The sequence below is a fragment of the Tamandua tetradactyla genome, chromosome 14, assembly GCF_023851605.1.
Source record: "Tamandua tetradactyla isolate mTamTet1 chromosome 14, mTamTet1.pri, whole genome shotgun sequence".
NCBI classification, from domain to species: Eukaryota; Metazoa; Chordata; class Mammalia; order Pilosa; family Myrmecophagidae; genus Tamandua; species Tamandua tetradactyla.
In genome coordinates, this window is record NC_135340.1 from 63,880,965 (window position 1) to 63,907,445 (window position 26,481).

Here is a 26,481-nt window from a genome sequence, read left to right on the forward strand (position 1 = left end):
CAGGATTCTTCCTGAACCTTGAGGCAGAAGGTCCACCCTCTGCCTCTGGGGCAAATTCACCTCCTTCATGCACACAGGTGGATCTGCTCTCATTGCCTGAGGTTTCTTGGCTTTGAAACCTTAGGTCCATGGTTCTGCTACTGAGGGTGTTCTTCCTTCTATCTGTTCCTTTTCTGTCCCTTTTAGTCCACCAATGGCAGTGGTTCCATTTACAAAAGTTTCACAAATAATTTACTGACTTGGCTTGCAGCATATAGAGATTGAAGCCATCAGATAATAGGACCTTTCCTAAATCATTTCTGGCTAACTCCATCTCCAATCCTCATTTGTCCTGTAATGACTGACTGGTTCCACATTTAGTTAAATCCTCACATGGGGCACTATTCTTTGGGGTCTCACTTTCTGGAAGCCCAGAATTTTCCAGACCATTAATTTCTAGTGTCTCTGCACTCAAAAGTTCAGTCCTCATCCTATCCCTATCTTGTTGCATTTTACCGTAAGTGACAAAGAGAAACCAAGCTCCATCTGCTACATTTAGCTTGGAAATTTCCTCAGCCAAGTATACCAGATCATCACATTCACATTTTCCCTTCCATATAGCATCGGGAATCTATTTTGCCAAACTTTCTGCCACTTTAAAGTAAGGATTGCCTTCCAATCTGCAATGACACATTCCTCTAAGACTTCAATGGAAGTATCTTTAGAGTTAGTATTTCTACCAACAGTCTCTTCAAAGCAATCTAGGCTTTCTCTATCAAGTGCATCACAATTCTTCCAGAATCCTCCCTTTATCTATTTAAAAAACTGTTCCAACATCCTTGTTTTTGCAAACACAGCAGCACCCCACTTCTCTGGTACCAAATACTGTTTTAGCTTGCTAATGCTGCTGGAATGCAATACACCAGAGATAGCTTTGGCTTTTATAAAGGGGATTTATTTAGTTACAAATTTATAGTTCCTCAGAGGAAAGGCAGGTAGCTTTTATCTGAGTTCCTCTAGCACATGGAAAGGTACAAAGTGAAGTCTGCTGGGCTGCCCTTCTGCCTTTTGGGTTCAAACAACTTTCCCTGGGATGATTCCTTTCTGCATCTCCAAATGTCTGGGTCTGAGCTGCTGAGCTCTCTTTTGACCTCTGTCTTTTAGGCCTCCAGCTAATTAAATTAAACCACTTATTGTGGAAGGTACTTTCATTAGCCAACTGCAGATGTAATCTGCCACAGATGAATTTCACATGCTGATGATTTAAGTCCACAGCAACAGAACAATTGGGCACCATCACTTGGCCAAGTTGACACTTGAACCTAACTACTACAAAGGACATTTTGAAATTTACTTGCTGACAAATGTTTTTTTGTCTTACATAATGAATTTAAAGAAAATTAAGAAGCATTCATCATTTGTTAAATGGGAATAATTGACATTTATCTTCAGTCTAAAAACACATTTATTATATTTAAACATATTTTATTATACTGACTTGAAAACTACTAATCTAAAATAAAATTTCTTTTTGATAATTTTACTTTTTATTATATCCAAATTTTTTTTTTTGCATGGGTAGGGACCAGGAGTCGAACTCAGGTCTACAGCATGGTAGGCAAGAATTCTTCTACTTAGCCACCGTTGCACTGCCCTATATCCAAATTTTAAAATAATGAAATGATTAAAAATATTCTTAAGGAAAATGGTGAGGTTGTATTGCTATGAAATAAGTTTAATCTATATCAAGGAAGATAATGAACGCTAATAATTTTAGGCTATCTAACTATAACTATATTATTTCAGTTCTAAGAAACTGGTGTTGAGAAAAAAAAATTACTAGTGAAACTACTGAATCCCATGTCATTATAGGCATTATAGGCAGAGCTGAAGAAACTACAAGTGCTTTGCTTCATGATCAATGTTTCATTTCTGCAAGGGCCATTATGTGGAAAAGATATTGATTTATTCTGTATAACTTCAGAGGACATTTCCAAAAGCAATTTGTAACAACTATTATTAGAGTTATCTATAAAGGAAATGAGCCACCTGAGAATTAGTGACAGACAGATCAATGAAACGAAACCAGACAGTTAATATAAAGGAAAAAGGAAAAGTGAGGCAGAATAAATCAATAAAAAAGGAGATAAGATCAAGAGTCTGACCCCTTAAAGGCAATTATTTTGAATTTATAATAGTGAACATACATATATAGTCCTTAATAATTGGAGAGTTAAATCCAGATTATGTCAAAAATATAGCACTAAAAACATATAGCACTAAGGTAAAGGATTTTATGTAAAAAATACAATACTTGTTTAGCAAAATTCTTTGCTATCCTTATAATTGTGTCGGTGAATGAATATCATAGCTGTATAAATACATATCTTATTCTAATTCTTTAATTAAAGCCATACTAACTTTCAACCAGAAACCAAGTTGATCAAACACGTATGTTTTTATGCAGTTTACTTATATAATTTAATTATAATTTGCAACTTGATATTCTGAAATATCATTAAGAAATTCTCCAGACATTTCAGAACACATTGAAAATTTCTGTATGCATGTGTCATGGAGTATTATTTATAAACCCATGCTTATAGAGGATTACAAAATAGCCAAAGATATTCAATCCAGGAATATAAGGCATAATTTACAAAGTACAGTCAAACTGCAACTAAACAGACCAGGAAAAATGGAATTAGAAAAGCTATTTTCAAACTTTTTAGTCTTGGGATCTCTTTACACTCTTACAAAATTTTGAAGACATCACCAAAGAGCCTTGGTTTACAAGGATTCAAGCTACTGATGTTTACTGTATTAGAAATTCACACTGAGGCATTTCTAGAGCACTTATTTATTGATCCATTTAGAAATGATAACCCACTGCAGGTCAACGTAACATTTGTATGGAAAATAAATATATTTCCGAAAATTAATGAGAAGAATTAACATTGTTATGTATTTTTTAAATACTATTTTAATGAAAATAGCCATATCTTCCAAGACAACGAAATTTAGAAGAGATGAGTATTGTGGTTTTCATATTTTTTGAAAATCTCTTCATTTTCTAGCTTAACAGAAACTAACCAGATTTTCACATTAATTTATTGCAATATATTGTTTTAAGTATATGAAGATGTGTATATGATGAAGTATATATATATATAGATGTGTAGTTAGAAAAAGGAGGGCTATTTAATAGTCTTTTCAGAAAATTGATATTGCATCAAACTTGATAGTATCTTAAAGGTTAATTACAATGTGGAGTTTGAAACCATATCAATGAACATGTTATATTAAATCTATTGGTATCTCTTGAACTTTCAATTGATTTTTTTAACCTATGTATGATTTTTTTATGCGTTAGTCATTTAGAAATGTTGGTTCAGTGAAATATACAGATCTTCTAAATGTTGACATATTTCATTATACAATATTTAAAAACATCACATTTGTTAATACTACCACCCTTTTCACCAGAAAAGTCTTTAAGTATTGGGAAGCACTCAAATCAATTGCAGCTGATACAAATTTTTAGAAAATGTAATTATTGCTTGAAAGCTCTAATTTCATCACTGACATCAAATATATTTGTTTTCCTTAATATGACAGACTCACTTTTCTCATTTTTCAGAAAATGAGAAATTCCCATGTATGAATAATAATAACCAAATTTTTTAGGTCAGTTGTTCTTCAAACAAAAATTGCGTTCCATGAAAAAAGCAGGTGGTTCAGTTTGCTGCTTACAAAAACAGCCCAAGTGCATCATACTTTAGAATACAGCAGAAGTGCTTTATGCATAGTTCCCATTTTGTCACAAAGAATATTACAAGATGTGTACTTAAGAGTAAAGATTTAATAAAATCAACATCTTAATGCTTTATCGAGGATAGTTTTAAGTGAAATGGCTTTGCTTTTTTTTGCATGACAATGAAGAATATAATGACTACTAGTATATTTTGCATCACTGTCTTTTTAAAAAAATTTTATTTATTAAACATACCAACATACAAACACAAACATTCTTATCATATGATCAATCCATTCTACATATATAATCAGTAACTCACAATATCATCACATAATTGTATATTCATCATCATGATAATTTCTTAGAACATTTGCATCAATTCAGAAAAAGAAATAAAAAGAAAACAGAAAAAAATTCATATGTACCATACTCCTTATTTTCCCTTTCATTGATTATTAGCACTTCAACCTACTAAATTTATTTTAATATTTGTTTCCCCTATTTATTTATTTTTAATCCATATGTTTTATTCATCTGTCCATAAGGTAGATGAAAGAAGCACCAGACACAAGGTTTTCACAATCACACAGTCACACTGCGAGAGCTATATCCTTATACAATCACCTTCAAGGAACATGGCTACTGGAACATGACTCTACATTTTCAGGTAGTTCCCTCCAGCCTCTGCGTTACACCTTAACTAAAAAGGGGATACCTACTTAATGAATAAGAAAAAACCTCCAGGATAACTTCTCAGCTCTGTTTGGAATCTCTCAGCCATTAACATTTTATTTTGTCTCATTCTCTCTTCCCCCTTTCAGTCGAGAAAGTTTACTCAATCCCTTGGTGCTGAGTCCCAGCTCATTCTAGGATTTCTGTCCCATGTTGCCAGGAAGGTTCACACCCCTGGGAGTCATGTCCCACATAGAGAGGGGGAGGGCAGTGAGTTTCCTCATTGTGTTGGTTGGAGAGAGAAGCCACAACAAGAGGGGTTCTCTCGGGGGTGACTCTTAGGCCTCATTTTAAGTAGGCTTGGCCTATCCTTTGTGGGGTTAAGTTTCATATGAACAAACCCAAGATTGGGGCTCAACCTATTGCTTTGGTTGTCCCCACTGCCTGTGAGAATATCAAGAATTCCCCACTTGGAGAAGTTGAATTTTCCCCCTTTCTCACCATTCTCCCAAGGGGACTTTGCAAATACTTTTTATTTACTGTTCAAATCACTGTGGGATTTATCGGGGCATCACTCTGAACAAACCTACAAAATCTCATACCCTACTCAAGGTTCCATGTTCTTATGGTGTTCAATTAAGCTGTTCACATAAGTTATATTAGGAAATGTACTAGTCAAAATATAAATTTGTACCAAATAAACATTTTTTGCTTTAGTCTCACACATTAGTTAAAGTTTTAAAATATTAATTACCATCTATTTTCAACACCCTGTAGTATTGACATTCCTTTGTTCTTCCTCATGCAAAAACATTTTTAAATTTGTACATTTAGTCATTATCATTGTACACTCTAGGCATTCCTGGATTATACCACCTCAGTCTTCATTGTATATCATTCCTTCTGATTTCATTTGTACCCCCAGACCTCCTCCTTCAATCATTCTCACATTCAGCTTCATTCAGTGTTCTAACATTATTGTATTACAGTTAAGTAGTATTGTGCTATCCATTTGTGAATTTTTATTATCAATCCTGTTGCACAATCTGTATCCCTTCAGTTCCAGTTACCCAATATCTACCCTATTTCTATCTCTTGATGACTCTGTTCTTAACTGAAATTCTCCAAGTTCATTCATTAATGTTAGTTCATATCAGTGAGACCATACAGTATTTGTCCTTTTGTTTCTGGCTAATCTCACTCAGCAAAATGTCCTTCAGGTCCATCCATGTTGTAACATACTTCATAACTTTATTTTCTCTTACAGCTGCATAATATTCCATTGTATGTATATACCACAACTTGTTTAGTCACTCGTCAGTTGAGGGACATTTAGGCTGCTTCCATCTCTTGACAATTGTAAATAATGTTGCTATAAACACTGGTGTGCAAATGCCCATTTGTGTCCTTGCCCTCATGTCCACTGAGTAGATATCTAGCAATGGTATTTCTGGGTCATATGGCAATTCTATACTTAGCTTCCTGAGGAACCATCAAACTGCCTTCCACAGTGGTTGTACCATTTGACATTTCCACCAACAGTGGATAAGTGTGCCTCTTTCTCCATATCCTCTCCAGCACTTGTCATTTTCTGCTTTATTGATAATGGCCATTCTAGAGGGTGCGAGAGGATATCTCATTGTGGTTTTGATTTGCACTTCCCTAATAGCCAGTGAAGCTGAGCATCTTTTCATGTGCCTTTTAGTCATTTGTATTTCCTCTTCTGAGAAGTGTCTGTTCAAGTCTTTTGCCCATTTTGTACTTGGATTGTCTGTCTTGTTGTTGAATTGAACACTCTCTTTATATATTCTGGATACTAGACCTTTATCTGATACATCGTTTCCAAATATTGTCTCCTATTGTGTAGGCTGTCTTTTTACTTTCTTGACAAAGTTCTTTGATGCAGAAAAGTGTTTAATTTTGAGGAGTTCTCATTTCTTTCTTTCTTCAATGCTTGTGCTTTGGGTGTAAGGTCTAGGAAACTGCCTTTTATTATAAGATTTATAGGATATTTACCTACATTTTCTTCTAAAAGTTTTATGGTCTTAGATCTAACGTTTAGGTCTTTAATCCATTTTGAGTTAATTTTTGTATAGGGTGTGAGATATGGATCCTTTTTCATTCTTTTGCATGTGGATATCCAGTTCACTAGGCACCATTTATTGAAGAGATTGTTCTGTTCCAGGTGAGTTGGCTTGACTGCCTTATCAACGATGAGTTGTCCATAGATGAGAGGGTCTATACCTGAACACTCTACTTGATTCCATTGGTCAGTATATCTATCTTTATGTCAGTACCATGCTGTTTTGGCCACTATAGCTTCATAATATGCCTTAAAGTCAGGTAGTGTGAGACCTCCAACTTCATTTTTCTTTCTCAGGATACTTTTAGCTGTTTGAGGCACACTGCCCTTCCAGATAAATTTGGTTATTGGTTTTTCTATTTCTGGAAAGTAAGTTTTTGGGGTTTTACTTGGTATTGCATTGAATCTGTAAATCAATTTAGATAGAAATGACATCTTAACTATATTTAGTCTTCTAATCCATAAACACAGTATGACCTTCTATTTACTTAGGTCTTCTGTGATTTCTTTTAACAATTTTTTGAGTTTTCCTTGTATAGGTCTTTTGTCTCTTTAGTTAAATTTATTCCTAATATTTTATTCTTTTGGTTGCAATTGTAAATGGAATTTTCTTCTTGATTTCCCCCTCAGATGGTTCATTACTAATGTATAGAAACAGTACAGATTTTTGAGTGTTGATCTTGTAACCTGTCACTTTCCTGTACTCATTTATTAGCTCTAGTAGTTTTGCTGTGGATTTTTTCAGGGTTTTTGGTATATAGTATTATATCATCTGCAAACAGTGAGAGTTTTACTTCTTCCTTTCCAATTTTGATACCTTGTATTTCTTTTTATTGTCTGATTGCTCTGACTAGAACTTCCAACACAATATTGAATAACAATGGTGATAGTGGACAGCCTTGTCTTGTTCCTGATCTTAGGGGGAAAGTTTTCAGTTTTTCCCCATTGAGGAAGATGTTACCTGTGGGGTTTTCATATATTCCCTTTATCATGTTGAGGAAGTTCCTTTCTATTTCTATCCTTTGAAGTGTTTTCAATGGGAAAGGATGTTGAATTTTGTTAAATGCCTTTTCTGCATCAATCGATACGATCATGTGGTTTTTCTGCTTTGATTTGTTGATATGGTGTATTGCATTAATTGATTTTCTTATGTTGAACCATCCTTGCATACCTGGGACGAATCCTACTTGGTCATGGTGTATAATTCTTTTAATGTGGTGCTGGATTCAATTTGCAAGAATTTTTTCGTCTATATTCATTAGAGAGATTGGTCTGTAGATTTCTTTTCTTGTAATATCTTTGTCTGGCTTTGGTATGAGGGTGATGTTGGGTTGTAGAATGAGTTAGGTAGCTTTCCCTCCTTTTCAATTTTTTTTGGTACTAATTCTTTCTTGGTAGTAATTCTTTCTTGAGCAGGATGTACTAATTCTTTCTTGAATGTTTGGTAGAATTCACATGTGAGGCCATCTTGTCCTGGACTTTTCTTTTTGGGGAGCTTCTTAATGACTGATTCAATTTCTTTACTTGTGATTGGTTTGTTCATGTCATCTATTTCTTCTTGAGTCAACATTGGTTGTTCATGCTTTTCTAGGAAGTGGTTCATTTCATCTACATTGTTGAGTTTATTAGCATATAGTTGTTCATAGTATCCTTTCATTACTTCCTTTATTTCTGTGGGGTCAGTGGTTATGTCTCTCCTCTTCCATTTCTGATTTTATTTATTTGCATCCTCCCTCTTCTTCTTTTTGTCAACCTTGCTAAGGGTTCATCTCCATCAATCTTATAGGTTTTCTCATAGAACCAACTTCTAGTTTTGTTGATTTTCGTGATTGTTCTTATGTTCTCAATTTCATTTATTTCTGCGCTAATCTTTGTTATTTTTTTCCTTTTGCTTGCTTTGGGGTAAGTTTACTGTTCTTTCTCTAGTTCTCCCAAGTGTACAGTTAATTCCTTCATTTCTAGTCTTTCTCTTTTTTTGATATAGGCATTTAGGGCAATAAATTTAACTGTTAGCACTGCCTGTGCTGCATCCCATTAATTTTAATATGTTGTGTTTTCATTTTCATTTGCCTCAAGATATTTACTGATTTCTCTTGTAATTTCTTCCTTGACCCACTAGTGGTTTAAGAGTGTGTTTTTGAACCTCCATATATTTGTGAATTTTCTGACCCTCTGCCTATTATTGATTTCCAACTTCATTCCTTTATGAACTGAAAAAGTTTTTGCATGATTTCAATCTTTTAAAATTTATTGAAACTTGCTTTGTTACCCAGCATATGGTCTATCCTTGAGAATGATCCATGAGCACTTGAGAAAAAGGTGTATCCTGCTGTTGTGGGGTTTAATATTCTTTCTTTAAATGTCTGTTAGGTCTAGCCCATTTATTGTATTATTCAAATTCTCTGTTTCTTTATTGATCCTCTGTCTAGATGTTCTGTCCATTGGTGACAGTAGGGAATTCAAGTCTCCAGCTATTATGGTAGATATGTCTATTTCTCTTTTCAGTGTTTTCAGTGTTTGCCTCATGTATTTTGGAGCATTCTGGCTCAGTGCATAAATATTTATGATTGTTATGTCTTCTTGTTGAATTGCTCCTTTTATTAATACATAGTGTCCTTCTTTGTCTTTTTTAACTGTTTTACATTTGAAGTCTAATTTGTTGGATAATAGTACAGCTATTCCTACTCTTTTATGATTGTTATTTGCATGAAATATCTTCTCCCAACCTTTCACTTTCAACCTATGTTTATCCTTGGGTCTAGGATGTGTTTCCTGTAAACAGCATATAGATGGGTCCTGTTTTTAATCCATTCTGCCAGTCTATGTCTTTTGATTGGGAAGTTTAATCCATTAACATTTAGTGTTATTACTGTACAGACAGTCCTTTCTTCTACCATTTTGCCTTTTGGATTTTATATGTCATATCTAATTTTTCTTCTTTTTACATTTACTGATAGTTTTCATTTCTACACTCTTCTCCACACCCCTCTCTCCTGTCTTTTTGTATCTGTCTCTTGCAGAGCTGGTATTTTGGTCACTAATTTTCTCAGTGATGTGTCACTGTCTTGATTCATGCTAAGGTACCAGCAGTTTTAGCCACCATTGCTTTTGAATCATCACAGCATGTGTCAATGAAGTGAAAAAAGGCAAATCACACTTTTGTAGTCTCATGAAAACAGATATGACCTTACAGAAACTCTAAAGGATCTTGAGGACATTAAGGGTGGATCACTCTCTGAGAATCACCGATTCAGATAATTCAGGCAATTATGTTTTAGATAAATATAAATACAGAAGAAATATGGACATTTTAATCTAAATTTTAGATAACTGGTAGCAAAGAAAATTCAGATTTTCAATATTAAAGATATAACAGCTGCCTATTTGAGATTTCAGCACATATGTAATATTACCTAAAATTAATTGCTTCTGGCACAGTATTAGAGATATGCCAAAAATAATAAGGAGGATAAAAATTTTCTGTGTCTCTTCAGTCACTGATGGACTAAGTGGATGTTAACAGAATGTCTCTGCTACAACTCTTGAAAAAGGCCTCAACTTATCTCACACTGGACAAAGAAGTGATCCTGTCAATATGCTTCAGAAAGTCTCATACAGAGAGACTTGGAGAAGACCTTTATTTCAGGATAGACTCTCAGGTCTTTTATGGAAAACAGTAGCCATGTACTGTTACAGCACTTATACGCAGACATGAGCATCAACTAATAACCTTGAGTGTAAGAAGAAGAGAAAATATGAATCAAATTTTGACTTATATATTTAGTAATATCTAGATACTTTTATGATGTCATAATTAAAGTAATCAGATTAGGTTTCTAAAATATTACTGGCTTTCAATTATTTTTCCAATCCAGTACATTCTGAGAGATATCACACATGTCCAAGTGTAATAGTGGCCTGTATAAAGAGATTTTGTATTTCCCACACTTTGCAATGTGTGTTTGTTTAGTAACTTTATACCTCAAGAGTGTACATATTTCATATTTCACAAAAAGTCTATTCACCAAATCTTAACTCCATCACCAAAGGCATTATTTATAGTAATAATTTCTACTGGATCCAGGATAAACCTCTGATGTACTACATATTTGTGACAAGAATTGATCAGTAAAATAACACTACAAATAGTTTCCCAAATATTCAATTACATTATTAAATTCTAGAATTTAAAAAATTAATAGACTACATAAAAATTAAGCAAGTGATAGTAAGAGAGAGTTCTCATACACCAACCCTTTCTCTCTCCCCACCAACCTCCTCACAGAGTTTCCCTTATTATTAATATCTTTCATTAGTTTGGTACATCTGTTACAATTAATGAACCAGTATTGACACATCATTGTTAACTAAAGTCTAAAGTTTACATTAAGATTCACTTTTTATGTTGTACAGGTCTATAAGGTATCACAAATGTCAAATGTCATGTATCCACTGTTACAGTATCATACAGAATAGTTTCACCACCCTAAAAGTCCCCTGTACTTCACCTATTCATCCATCTTTCCCTGCCCCAAGCCCCTGGCAATCACTGACCTTTTGTTTTGTCTCTACTAGCATGTGACATAGGTGGAATTATACAGAATGTAGACTTTTCAGAATGGTTTCTTTCACTTAGCAATATGCATTTAAGTTTCCTACATGCCTTTTCATGACTTGATAGCTCATTTCTTTTTATCACTGAATAATATTTCATTTTATGGAAGCAAATATAGCTTGTTTATCCACTCACCTTTTGAAGGGCGTGTCGGTTACCTCCAGTTTTTGGCAGTTATGATTAAAGCTGCTATAAAAATTTGTGTGCAGGTTTTGATGTGGGTATATGTTTACAACTCAGTTGGGTAAATAGCTAGGGACCCGACTGCTAAATTATGTAGGTAAGAGTCTATTTAGCTTTGTAAGAAACCACCAAATTCTCTTCTGAATTTGTTGTACTATTTTGCATTTCCACCAGCAGTGAATGAAAGTTTTTGCTAGTCCACACTCTGTTCAGCATTTGGTTTTGTCAGTTTTTTGAATGTTAGTCATTTAATGGGTGTGTAGTGATACCTTGCTATTGCTTTAATATACAATATCTTAATTATATTGACTAGGTTTTCATATGCTTATTTTCAATTTGCATTTCTTCTTTGATTCATATTTTTTTGCCCATTTTTCAATTGAGTTGTTTGCTTTCTTATTCTCAAGTTTGAGAATTCTTTTTATATTTTGGATATGTTGAATGTATTTTTGTATATATTAATATATTTGGATGTATTTTATAATATAAAATGAATGGAATCTATAGCATTAAATGTAATATAAATATAGAGTGGTTAAGATTTTCCACTAATCATTCTTTCAGAGAAAATCATAAAAGCTATTTAATATTGAATTGTTTTGTTGATATCAGTGTTCAATTTTAATGGGCCTAAGAAGGTATATTTGGAGAAAACAAAGTTAAATGTTTTGATTGGGCTAATAGCCATGAAATCACTGTCTCCAATTTTTTTCAACCCTAAAAATTTCTTATCATGCTAGCAAGTTGTATTAATAAATACCACCAAAACCAGAGTTTTAAATATAAAGCTTAAAAGGCTCAGAGAAAATAAACATTCAAGAGACTAAGGTGGTAGGAATCTATATGTGACAGGAAAATAAAAACAATTTGTTTGAACAGGCAAATTAAAATAGTTAAAAATCATAGATGCTATTGGTTATAAGAACAAAGGAGTCTCATCAAATTCTAAAATACAATATCCTATAGGGGAACATGTTCTAGAAGTAGATGTTGGAGAAATTTTTTTTAAGTTACTGCAGTGTATACAGAGGTTCCTCATTTTCCATTCCAAGTGCTAATTCAGGTTAAAACAGTTAATAGGCAGAAGGTTTAGAAAAAATTCATGAACACTGAACCATAGGAAAAAAGAAATAGAGAAGCCATTTAGGGCATATTCCTAAGTTTGTAAGGCTGACATCCTAAATGATGAATTGATACTATCACTGACAGACAAGGCTAACTGGACAATTTGCTTAAATATTGTCTAATTTTTCCTATTCTACTATGTAATATGGTCTCTCTCTCTTTTTTTCTTTTTGAACTCTATCATTAAACTATTAGTCATTATGTTAAATCTCGATACACCCATGTCATATGCCCCACATCTTGTGGAACAACTTTATTGTGACTGTTACTTATACATCTAAACTCCTCTTAAACAGAAATACAGATCCATAAAAAAGAGAAGCTGTATTGCTCTTATATGAGACAACAGAGATACCACAGGCAAAAAAAAACCAAAAAACCAAACAAGCCCCAAAACAAAAAAACAAGGACAGTACAATTCAATTATTTTGGTAGCTAACTTAATATCTACACATTATATACTTTTATATTATATTTTCTGAACAACTCCCTGGCTTCTGTTTTGGAGCGCAAGGTTTCACAAGCTTATATAGTTAGCTATTTCTAAAGATCTTTGTGATATTGAAAGAAATATCATTCCCTGCTCTACACATGAACAAAAGACTGGTAAATTTAATTTCTTCATTTTGGGATTTTCATAGCACCTGCTTTTCAAAGCAGACTACAGTGTCAAGGTTGATGAGGTGGTGATTTTGATTATACCAATACTGCTTTATATTCTCCTTAACAATAGACTTTTTAAACACTTTATTAAATGAAAGGCTTACATGTACTTATTTTTTACTTTTTATTTTGAAGTACTTTCAAACTTACAGGACAGTTACAAAAATAATATAACCCCCATATTGAGAACTCTAATATATCCTACCCTCCCAGACAACCATATCCACCAATTTTAACATTCTGCCATATTTGCCACATCATTCTTTCAGTATATTAGTCCATCTATCCATCCATCTGTCTGTCTATCTATCACTCTTTCAGTCCATTTTCTGAGCCCTTGAATGTAGGTTATATGCATTATCTCCTTAAACACTTAATACTGCCATTTACATTTCCTAAGATCAAAGATATTAAGTGCAGTTATTCAGTTCAAGAAATATAACATCGATATATATTCCAAATATTCAAAAGTCCCAACAATGTCCCTTTGAGGCTTTTCTCCTCCTTTGTTGGGCCTCATCAGGCTCATGTATTGCATTTAATTGTCGTCTCTTTAGTTCTTTCATTTTTCATTGTGGGAGCATATATGCAACATAAACTTTCTCTTCTCAACCACCCGTAAGCATATGATTCAATGAGATCAAGCACACATTCACAATGCTATGGTACTTTCACTATCTTCCATTATTAAAACTTTCCCATCTCCCCAAATATAAACCCTTCACTTTTATGCATTAACTCCCCATTTCCCCTGTACCCCTATCCCTGGCAACCTGTACTCCAATTTCTGTGTCTATGAGCTTGCATGTTCACTGATATTCACTTTGTAGTTACCAGGGACTTAAATTAAACATCCCAACTCTACAACAATCTTGCTTTCTTTGATATTAACTTAGCTTCAATAGCATATACAAACTATATTCCTAGACCTCTCCATCTCTCAACTTGTGTAATTTTTGTCATAAATTGCATGTTTTTTACATTGTAAGTCCAGAACCACTGATCTATCATTACATTTTAGGCACCCATCTTTTAGATCCTGTAGGAAGTAAGTTACACACCAAAAATAAAATAGTACTGACATTTATATTTACCCATGTTACCACCTTTACTCGAAATCTTTATTTCTTCTTGTGGCTTCTCTATGCCCCTTTCTTCCTTTCTTCTCCTTCTGGGACTTCTGTAACGCAAATAGTGCTATACTTGATGGTGCCCCACAAGTTCCTCAAGCTCTGTTCACTTTTCTTCATCCTTTCATCTTTCTGCTTCTCATATTGGACGATTTTACTGTCTCATGTTCAGCGCTGATTCTTTCTTCTGCCAGCTCCAATCTGTGATTGAACCCTTCTAGGGAAAATTAAATTTGTTACTGTGGTCTTCAGCTCTGTTTGGTTCTTTTTTGGAATTTCTATTCCTGTATTGCTATTTTTTTGGAGGCCAGGACCAGGGACCCACACTGGAGCACAGCCAGCTCTATGCTGAGCCGATGACACATAAGCTTTTCTAATGTGAAAGACATTTTTTTTTTCTCAGCAAGTCAGACAATTTATTATATTATTGAATCAAGAACCTGGCCTTTCTCATGTCTATCCTTGTCTCAGTTTAAGATTTGGGGAACAGGGTATCCTTAATTGTAATATGGAGAAGGATACGATTAACCAATATCCCTCATCTATTAAATGTTAAAGTACAAAGTGGGCAATGGACAAGCATGGGGATAGAGCAGAAGGGTTTAGGGATGGGATAATAAATATAATGTCATGATTGGACCTGAAAGGGAAGGTATCCACATATCATAATTAATAATAATTATATTATTCAACAGTTGTATTTTATAGACAATTGGTCTGTAAAAGAAAAACCAGCAAACATTACAGATTACATTCCCCAATTACAACATAGCATGAAAAATAACCTAAGCTTGAAAGTGCATCAGCATTCTTCTTTGCATGTAGGCAAAAATATAATATTGAATAAAGGAAGGAATGGCAAGAGTAAAGTCTGAAGAAAAGGAAAACACTGACTTCATAAAATTTTAAAGTAGTAGGAGATTTAAAAACCAACTCCTCCCTATGTTCTCAAAAGGATATATTTACTCAATTTTGAAGATACTGCAAATATGTTGAATTAATGAATTTCTTCAGTATTACTCCTTTTATTAATACAAATTTAATCTAATAGAGTTCTGCTGCATAGCAAATTATTTCCCTTTGCTCTTCCTTAACGAAAATGATTTTAAAAATTAGTTATAGTTAATAGATGGAGTGCTCCAAAATGGGAGGGATTGTCTCTGAATTGAATCTGGCATAGATTTGGCTTTCAGTGGAAATATGTTGAATATTGCATGAATGCATCAGCATCGTAATCCTTCATGGGCTCGTAAGCAATTATTAAAATTTTCCTGAGCCTTCTCTCTAGCCTTGTGTTCTCCAAAAGGTGGTTAGATTTTTAACTTCTGTAGTTCAGAAACCGGAGTCATTTACTTAATTTCTGTGCTAAAATTACAGTATAGTTCTATGCATTCTGCCAATGCTTTATGGATTTTTGAAAAGATCAATATTCATTCCTTCGCATTTTCTTCAGAGATCAGTTTCTAGATGAGCAGCTGTGGAACTCTCGACTGGATGAGTTCTGACTGGTACTAAGTATACTATATTGTGAAAATGGCTTCTTAATGCAGTATATAAGTGAAATAGATGACAAATATTAGCCAAGCTATATCAAATTCCTATAAAGTAACAATTTTATTCTCCAGATAGGAAAACTGAAGCAAAGGAATAAGAAAGAGTTGAAGTGAAGGTATATAGCCAAAAATTGAGATTTTTCCCTTAATTAAACAAATATTTAAAAAACAACTTTGGAAGACCTAATTTATGCAGATAGTTATCACTTGGAACTTTTTTTGCACTGTGTTAAGCACAGGTAAGATAATGTCTCAGACCTCACCTTTATGTAGAAATATAATTAAGAGCAAGTTACATAAAAAGGTTTGCTAGACTTTTAATTCCTTCATTGTTCTTTAAAATTTCTTGAAATTCCCCTGAATTTAGCATGGATTATTAAAATACAGTAGGAAAGAAATTTACGATAAAAGAATTTAGTAGGTTAAAATTCCTGTGGTTACTACATGTTTTGGAAAAACAATTTCAACAACTATTAAAAAAATTAGAAAGTATAAAGTCATAAAATATTATATGAACAAGATTCATAATTTGGTTTTAAATTATTTGTGTTTTTATGTATCAAAAAACTTGCTATCAGTTTAAAACACTTAATTTTTACTTTAAGGCACCAGGCTTTGTTTACTATAATTTATAATTGCTTTAACTGGAATTGAATTCAATTTCAACATATTCAAGATATATTCTACTATAAATTATCTTTTAAAGATAGAATTTAACTAAATAGAAAGATGCTAGCTTATTACTTACTTTCATAGCATTATATAATGATTGAGAACTTGCTTTTCTGGGTTCAAATCTCAGCTTTGCCAGTTACTAGCTATGAGAATCTGGACAAATTATTGAACTTCTTTGCATTTCAGTGACCAATTACCTGCCTCTTAGGCTGTGGTGATAATTAACAGGCTTAATATTTAGGAGCATTGGAACAATATACTTAGGACATGGTATGAGTTCCATAAATATTATTATTTTTGGAATTAGAAATGTAATTTTAGAGAATAAGAAGTTAAATTCAAATATGCAACTATTTTTTTAATTCAGACAATTAAAACACTCTCCAGCAGTTTGTATTCACCATATTTAATAAGGACTACACTGCTATTTGTATTTGTTATGAGCTGAGTAAATAATCACATTAATAATTTTAACGGCTTCCAGTTGAAGCAGAAATAAAGACCAAATGGCCATTGTTGGATAATCTGCAAAACTAAGTGAATAATTTACATATTTTTCTGTGATTCCTTGCAGATATCATGGAAATCAGGACAGTGGCAGTTGGAATTGTGGCAATCAAAGGGGTGGAAAGTGAATACTATCTTGCAATGAACAAAGAAGGAAAACTCTATGCAAAGGTATTGATAATTGATAGTTTAGACTTAATTTTTCCGGCTTATGTGTTCAAAGATACCTTTCTTTCCAAAAATAAACATGGAATTAATTTCTCTCCTACTATATATTTTAATGATTTAATTAAAATATTTTATTCTCAAGCATAAAGAAAAATGTTTCCTCTGTGACCTTGGACAAATTGCTTAAGCTCTCTGGACTTTGTTTTCTTCATTTGAAAATAAATTGGATTAGTTGATATCTAGGGATCACAGTTCTAAAATTCCATGTGCATTTTAGATAACTAAAATCTAAAATTTCCATCTGACAGTATAACACTCTTTTTGTTAAAGTTCAGCCACTTTGCACATTCTTGACATGCAAATTCTTGAAAAAAATCCTGATGTTGATGTGAAATTAACATGAGTCTCACAATCACGGGCTTTGAAATGTAAGCATTCATATTATCTCACTTTCTTACAATGCAAAGTATGTAATAGCACATCCCACTATAATAAAGTATAATTTTTTTTTTTTTTTACATTCCTACAGCGCAGTCCAATGCCTGGCACAGGCTAATTATGTAATGATATATTTTTAATTGAAGAGATGAATGAATGGATGGTTGGATGGATGAACTAATAAATTAACATTTTATTTACCATGACTATTAAGGGCAGTTGTGAAATATGTTCCACATCTGAGGAGGGCAGAGACTCTTTCCTCAGATTTGCTAACTATGACAAATTTCCAGTGACTAGGGAATGAGTGCCTTGGGCACAGAAATATGAAAGCTGCTAAGTAGCTCTAGAAGTATTAGAAGAAATGGCTTCTAATACCAAAAGAACAGTAGAAACTGACTATTAAAAAAGGAATATATTTGACATCATGCTGCATAACTGAATGAGTACCATTTTATCTTTTTTTAAAAATTTAATGCCTGTTTTGTAAGTAAGTTATATCCATATCTAATAAATGGATTTGGCCCATTCAACTTAAATTTTTTTTAAATGTCATATATATTTTAATTCTAACAATATCACCTGCTCATTATTTGTTTAATTGAGCCCCTCTAAAAATCATTTTGATAATATTGTTTTGTTTGTTTGTAACAGAAAGAATGCAATGAAGATTGCAACTTTAAAGAATTAATTCTGGAAAACCATTATAACACATATGCTTCAGCTAAATGGACACACAATGGAGGAGAAATGTTTGTTGCATTAAATCAAAAGGGGTTTCCTGTAAGAGGGAGAAAAACGAAGAAAGAACAAAAAACAGCTCACTTCCTTCCTATGGCCATAACCTAGTCATATACAGTACATAAGAAACCAGTTCCAGCAGGGAGATTTCTTTAAGTGGACTGTTTTCTTCTTTTTTCTTTTTCTTTTCTTTTTTTTTTTTAAGTAACCAAGAAAGGCTGGAAAACTACTGAAAAACTGATCAAGCTGGACTTGCGCATTTATGTTTATTTTAAAAGACTGCATTAAAGAAAGATATGAAAAATATACACAAAAATCAGATTTAGTAACTAAAAGTTGTAAAAAATTGTAAAACTGGTTGTACAATCATGGTGTTAGTAATAGTAATGTTTTTTTCTTAAATTAATTTACCCTTAATATGTTAGATTTGATTATCTGGTAATGATTATTTAAATATTCCTATCTGCTTATAAAATGGCTGCTATAAAAATAATGCAGAAGATGTTATATAAGATAAGTCAGATCTAAAGGCTGCTGGAATAGTTTGTCAGATAATCAAGCCAATTAGCTAGGGAAGATGAGTAGTATTTGAAATGCTTTCTAGTGAAAATCATAACCCATTTAAACTCTAATCAGATAAAAGTGAATATTTTCAAAAATTCTTCTAAGGAATTGAGTCAAATCAATAATTTTACAAAAGTACGGAAGTGGAACACACTTTTAGCTATTAACAAGAACAAAGTTTCTACTACTGCTCATATTGAAAGGGTATTGCTAAAAGGATGTTTTTAAAAATCTTGTATATAAAATAGTAGTAACAATAATACTGTATTTCATCTCACTTGTCACAAAAGGACATTTTATAAACCCTAAAAGTAAATTTCAGAAATTTGTAAGTTTCTTTTTGATAACATAATCTATATTTTGTATAATTCATATTCGAAAATATGGCTTTGAATAATGTTCTTCCCACAAATAATCATGCTTTTTTCTGTGATTACAGCATTAAACTTTAAGTTGTATTTGAACTTTGTTTTGTTATTTAAATTTATGTTATTTATATATATATAAAAACCTTAATAAGCTGTATCTGTTTCATATGCTTTTAATTTTAAAGGAACAACAAAATCGTCTGGCTTAAGTGCAAATTCCCCCGCCCCCTCATGACCAACACCAAGTCTAGTACACAGTACTTGGGCCAGCAAATCTTGGATGGCAGACAAAAATGACAGCCTGCAGCAATGCTTACAATAGTTGTCTTAGAGGGAACAATGCAAAAATGTGAAAAATTTTTGCCATGTACTCTTGCCAACTAAATTGGATCATATAAGTGAAATCGTGGCAGATAAAAGAATTTATAGGATTGTAAAATTAAAATTTTGAGTTCATGAGTAGAAAAATATAAAAATATGTGTAGTAGAAATTTTCCTGATCTCTAGAAATCTCTACCATCCTAAAAGATGGTAGCAATGAAAGTTCTTTTCCTGTTAGATGGAAAAACAGAGTGCCCAATATAGAAGGTATAGCTAAGGATTTGGGGCCCTAATATAATGAAAGCCTGATGATACGTTCCAAATAAAGGACTTACTAGAAAGATGAACTTCCACTTCCCAATTGTTCCATTGCCAGAAACTTTGTAGAAGATCAGCATTTATCTAAATTAAACTGTTGGTATGCTAACCATTATGGTTTTAATTTCAGCACATTTGTCATTCAAGTTCCTTTATTTTACATACAAATTATCTGGCAATACATTTATGGCCGAGAGTTCTTTGGAAAGTCTAAGTCAACAGAAACAACTGATTCATTTGATATTTTTGTGCTCATCTATGTGACCAGGCTGCAAGAAGCTGGAAAGAACTGCCCTTCCTCAGTTATACACTGGGAAGCGTCAATGATATGAACTATCATCTGATTCATAGGCACCTTCCCAGTTTAGGTTCTGAGATCAACATTCTGTCTCTGGAGCATTGTAAAGATTCCCAGGATAGAGAAAGATACATATTTCCCATATTTGCTTCCTATCACAGTGTCTTATCCATAACAAATTTTTACGTGAATTCACCCAATGTTTGAATAGAAAAGAGAATTTGTGACTAATCTTTATTTAAAAAAATTTTGTTAATGTATGGTGGTAGCACAACATCGTGAATGTAATTAACAGCACTGAATTGTATATATGAATGTGACTAAAGGGTGAAAGTTTAGATTGCATACATGGTAATAGAACAAAATTTTTAAAAAAATCTATGGAACAGCACAACATAAACAGTAAACCTTAAGTTAAATCATGTAAACCATAGTTAACAGTATGATTATAAAAATGTGCTGTCACCAATTGTAACAATGAAAAAATTTAGGGTGAAACATGATTACATAGAAATTTTAATAGCAATAATGTACATACATATAAAATACAAGAGCCATTTTAAGAACCAAATACTGTTTGTCTATGGAGTTACAATTATAATCAAATTACACATCCATGCTGAATTAATAAAAATCAATCTTTGGTAGTAAACCCATTCCTAAATTGTACAGGTCATCAACGAGATCTTTTAAAAATATTTGCCTTAATTGTTTAATTTTTTTAAAATTATTTACTTATTTTGTTAAATTGTTTATTTTTTCACTATTTATTTTATTTAGCATGCAAATTTAGAAAATTAAATTGGCGTTAGTTACATACAATTAGAATTCTAGAATTTTAAAACCATGAGGGACTTAGTCTCTCCCACTATTTGTAGATGAGGAAATTGAGTCATGTAGCTGGTTGGATGTAGAGCTGTTACAAGAGCATAGTGGTCTATGCTTCCTACTCTTAGATTGGTATTATTAGCTAGTGATCTCCTTTTATTTTTTAGCAAAGGAATTTATTTGCTCCTCCCCCAAAAGCAAAATTTAGAAAATAGCCACCCACTGCAAGAACAGTTCTATAATTAAACATTTAAAATCATCCTTTCCTTTCTTCCGAAGCTGTGATCTTTTATGTACACCATTTTAGGGGAGAATGATACACAGAAATAATGTGTGAAAAATACATGGCACTTGTTATAGGAGCTCCCAATTTCTGGTGCATGCGTTTTTTTTCTGTAGCTCCCCCTTCTGATAGAAATGCATTGCAATATTTTCTTTTCTTTATAGCAAAATATTTTTAAAATCCCTCCTCCTACTCTTCCCACTTGAGTTGGAAAAGTACAGAGTTGAAAATTTCCACCTGTCCAGCTGTGGTTAAGACATGGAATGTTGAAGAATATCTGGGTTACTCTACATTCTTGGGTTACACACTTAGGCATTTACAGAGAAAGTTGAATCTGAAGTTCTGTTACTCCCCAGAATGGCTAACAGTAGAGAGGATTTCATTAGGACAGCTAAAAACCTGAGCCATTCGATGATGGAGCAAAATAGTCCCTTTCAACCAACACAAATGCTTACATTAGTTGATCATAAATCCTAAAATGAGATTACAACCCCAAATAGAGAATATATTTCACAGAGAGCGAGCAGAGTACTGAGATAAAGGAACAGAACAAGAGAGCTGGTGAAAGCACAGAGTAAAGAATCCCAAGAAATTTATAGTGCCATTTTTCATTTAATAAGCCTGTAGTATTGCAACCTAAGAACCTTGGCAATGATCACACTAGGATGGGATTGCTGCAGGAAAACATGATTGACTGGTAGCAAACTTTGGCTCACTGTGCTAAGCCAGCAACTCCAGCATCAACTTCCTGGAGAGACTTAAGTCTGGGGAGTGTAGCAGAGGTATTTCTTGCCAGATGAGAACTCTTTGGCGAAGATTCCTTTAGGGAAAATTTTTTTCGCTTCTTCTTCAGGGATGGTTGGAAGGGCCATCACACTGTTTCTACCCTTCCAATCAATCCTAGCAGCAAACCTCTTTTCTGCCGTCATCTGGAGAGAGACACCTACTCTAAGAACCTCATCAAAGTTTCTTCCAGTGGTATCTGGATAGAAGATAGACAGCTTCAGTTTCTTATCAAGACCAAAAATAAACACCAAATGAGCTGTCACAGGCATGTTCTTTTCGTCCTTCTCTGCTGGGTCCCAACAGGATGGCAAGGTCCCTATTCCTATCGTCGATGATGGGAAAAGGTAACATTACTGTGGGCTCATCACCATTGTATGCATTGACATCCCTGTCCCAGGCAAGATGGTCCTCAACACTATCTGTTGAAAGAACGATCATCTTAACATTCCTTTTGGCAAATGCCGGTGTCAGCTTTGCAGTTCTCCTAAGCTCTGTGGTGCTCACTGGGGTGAAGTCCCCAGGGTGGGAAAATCTCCATGAATCTCCAAGTAGTCAAGGAAACTGTTGTGACCTACGGTGTTATTGGCCTGGAAATTGTGGGTCTCGCCCTGGAGAAGCATGCCCTCTGGGCATAGCAGCCCCAGTGATGTGGTAGGGTGAGAGATGCAGCTACGGAGCCACCAGTCACTGACTCGCAGCAGAGCTGGTCTCCTTTTTTGAAAAAAAATATTTCTATTGAGATGTACTCTTACATTTATTTACATAGAAAGTTGACCTATATGTCATGATAATTCACTTCATATACAATTATTAATATATACTATGTGATTTGACTCAAAAAGAGCAAAGGAATGATACAAGTTTCAATACTGATTCCTATTCAACTCTACTGTACTCCCCTTTAGTTGGGAATGAAAAGCATTATGCAAAATACCTTTATAAGTAGAACAGCTCTCTCAAAAATATTCTTTGAAATAGAAAATTGGTTAAATATATAGGTTTCTAACAATTAAGAAGAGGGAAAAGGAATGAAATAAATGAAAGAATATAAAGTGTTGACAACAGAATAAAAACATACTTCTGACACAACTAATGATCTAAAATATTTTGGTAGAGATAATCATAATAAAAACTCTCAGCATGAAGATATTTCACTTGTTGACTATAAATTCAACGTAATTACAGAAGGGAGAAACACTGGTGATGATATCTCAGGGTTTCCAGCTCTTAAGTTTGCTCTCCTGGTTCTCTGGAGTGACAAGGAACATAAAGATGTACCCAGCTGTCTTTACAGTAAAAGCAATTCTATAACCCCAGATAAATTCTACTCTTTATTCCACGTCTACATTTATTCAATGAAGCTACAACACACCTCACAGTTTTCTATTAAAATACCCATACTAGTAGAGGGGAGAAAATAAGGGAATAAAGAACAATGCAAAGATGGTCCACAAGAATTGCAAAATTTCTTGAAAATCCCATTTATATTAAAAGTCAGGTGATTTTTGCATTTTACTCCATAATATATTTGCATTCGTTATCATATGAAAATGTTTCTAAGTACCAACTGGGAGAAAAATGGATGCTTCAGAAAGATGTACAAGGTTTACTATGTGACTTCATTTACACAATTGTCACATACTTGGGCAAGGATAAGACATAAGAGATTCTGTACCTCCCACAGTTCAACTTAACACATAGATAAAACATGGCTAAAGAAAATAAAAAACTTTATCTAAAGTTCACCATGACCAGGAGTGATATTAAAAATATTTAATGACCAGTATGGGTAGTTACTGACTGATCAAAATATATCACTGCCTATGAGAATGGATGCAGCCCACTATGATTTATCTGTAGGTACCTGATGATTTTCAGCCCTGACCATTTCTATGGTCACTATAAAGCAGAGTTTTTGGAAAATATCTATTCATTGGTCTGTCTAGTTTGAGTTCTATGAGTCTTAATATTGTAATATGAAATAGTTCACTGAAACTTCATGTCTAACTATTTGAGCATTGTTGTCAGGTTACTCTTTATTTCACTTCTACTTTTACACAATGAAGGTGGTGCCTTCAGTGAAGGTGTCTTGCTCCTTCAGATCCACATACGCTCCCACTCATCCTCCAGTTTTGAATGATTTGTCAAGAGAATTTACATTCTCTTGAGTTGAAGAGACTTGACAAGAAGCAAAAATAGCAAAGTGTCAGTCTCTTCCCAACAATCCCTGATTCTTTCCTTCTCAAACTACACCTCTCAAAGAATTAAGTATTTCATCTGAGAAGACACTTATGTTCTCCTTTTCCTTTTTGATCATGTGGTTTCATTTCCCAAATTCTCATTGTTGGATTCATGAGTACCTACACTATTTATTTTCTTTCATATCATTAGTAATAAGTCCTGATATAAGAAATGTGAGACAAATAATAATATTTAGTTTGAAGATGACAGGTCCTTCTCTTGACAAATCCAGCTACATATTAGCTATCAATTCCTACATAACAAATTACCCCCAAACTTAGTGACTTCAAATAACAAATAGTGTCCTTGTTTTTGTCTTTCCTCTTGCCTTTGGATTTCCCTAGAAACTCCTTCTTAAATAGAGTCTGAGCCTTGCAATTCTTTCAGCTCTAATCCACTATTATTATAACAGGAGCCCTGTTGATGTGGTAAGGTGTGGGAAGACAGGAACCTTGTATACTCTTATGATTAAGTCTCAAGTCTTTTAGTGAGCCTGTGCCCCTGGTCTGTGACCTTCATTTGTATTTCTCTTTCCCCTCCAACACCACACCCCTTAGGTGAGACAGGATGTTAGAGAGGACTAGAGTTGGGTAATTTCTCTTCTTCCAAATTAGATAAGATTCTGCTGGGTAGGACTTTGTTATGGAGAATATTTTGGATTTATCTCAAAATTTCCTCTGGACAACTATGAGGGAATTTTTTTCTGGTCTTTAGCTGAGAAACTTGTGGGAATCCTGCAGTTAAAACTTATGAATGTGTGAAGGGCCTCACTTAGACCGTACCTCCAGCTAGTCTACAATTAACCTCTAGGAAGTTGTTGAAGTTACCATTTAAGCATTCCTACCAGTAATTAACACTGGTGGCTTCTGTATCATATAAACTGATCTGTATTCTCTAGTTACCTGTCTCTCCATTTTTCAGTGCGGGTGTTTGTCCTGTGATCTCAGTTCTCTGAAGGATCTAGAAAAGCCATTATTTTTCATTTGTTTAGCATTGTCTTGTTGTGAGGGCAGGAGTGATGGGGCTTGCAAGCTCTTTACATGCCAGAGCAGAAACTTTAAGTCTATCTCTAGAACCTTCTTAAAAAATATATTGCTTAGCAAATGCAACAATTACAATGTGAGCTAAAATACATCTATAATTTTGTAAAATTTTATGTCAATCACAGGTACGACAGCAGAAGACATTTCAAATAGCAATGGTAGCAATTCTAGTCATACATCAAATTTAAACTGAATCCATTAGAAAGATCAAGAGGTCAAAGCTTTGTGGATGATGATACATTGCATTGACATATTTATTTTCTTGAAAACTCAGTGTTCAAAATTCACATTTATTGGTTTCTATAGAATTATCTCATTTTTTCAGTTTTTTTTCTACTTCATTACTCATTTCTATGATTGTTTTGGTTGGTGATAGTGTTTAGCTCAATCTTTGTTAACTTCTATAGTTACATACACTCTTGAACCTCACATTGTTTTTTTCTATATTGCACTTAAACAGCTACATGTTTATTCAACATTTATGATATTGCCTATTATGAAAAAGAAAAGTGTTAACTGCTTACTAATATGTTTCTTTTTAGTTCTATTCATTCTGTTTCAAAATTATTAATGGAACTTTATTCCTTTTCATAAGAGTAGTATTTACCATGATTTGGTATTTCCAAAGCTAAATTATAGGTGATGTTTTATTGTTTTTTTCATATTTCTTTTTTAAAATTTTTCTATATTAATGTAATCTTTATGATCAGAAAAGCAATGACAAACGTGATTTTTAAAAAAATTCTTCCCTGAATTCATGCAGCTTAAAGAGTGGGATGTTGGTGCCTTATTGCTGCAATGAATAGCATGCTCTTTTCCATGAATAATCAAACCTGGCATTCACATAGCTCATCTCACTCCATTGACTACATCTACTCTCTTAAAAAGTAATTGCATAACAATGTAGTCATTGTTATCAGAGTTTTGGTGGGGGCATATCTCCACTTGCTTAATTTGTCCTTTTGACTATTTAGTAAATCACTAAATATTGAACTCTTATGTTTTAATACCCTCCATTTTGTCTCTTCTCATTACCTCCATGACCTCGTCAACTTGTTCCTAAAGTTTAGTAATAGCATTCCATTTGTTTTTCTGCTTCAAGTTCCTCACCATCACAAATTCTGCTTAGTTGCTCATTATTC

The 26,481-nt window shown here is 33.4% G+C and overlaps 2 protein-coding genes and 1 pseudogene across 11 annotated transcripts in view; 1 reads left to right on the top strand and 2 right to left on the bottom strand.

The window, feature by feature from the left end:
* The window catches only part of FGF7 (fibroblast growth factor 7), a 65,032-nt gene extending 45,715 nt beyond the window's left edge, over positions 1-19,317 (top strand). Inside the window, exons 3-4 of the mRNA XM_077127844.1 lie at positions 17,010-17,113; positions 18,203-19,317. Of these exons, the coding sequence (XP_076983959.1) occupies positions 17,010-17,113; positions 18,203-18,397 (299 nt within the window). The 3' untranslated portion in view covers positions 18,398-19,317. The remainder of the gene's footprint in view (positions 1-17,009; positions 17,114-18,202) is intronic.
* The window catches only part of FAM227B (family with sequence similarity 227 member B), a 310,848-nt gene that overhangs the window by 135,930 nt on the left and 148,437 nt on the right, over positions 1-26,481 (bottom strand). The window lies entirely within an intron of this gene.
* On the bottom strand, positions 20,983-25,685 carry LOC143656080 (peroxiredoxin-6 pseudogene; annotated as a pseudogene).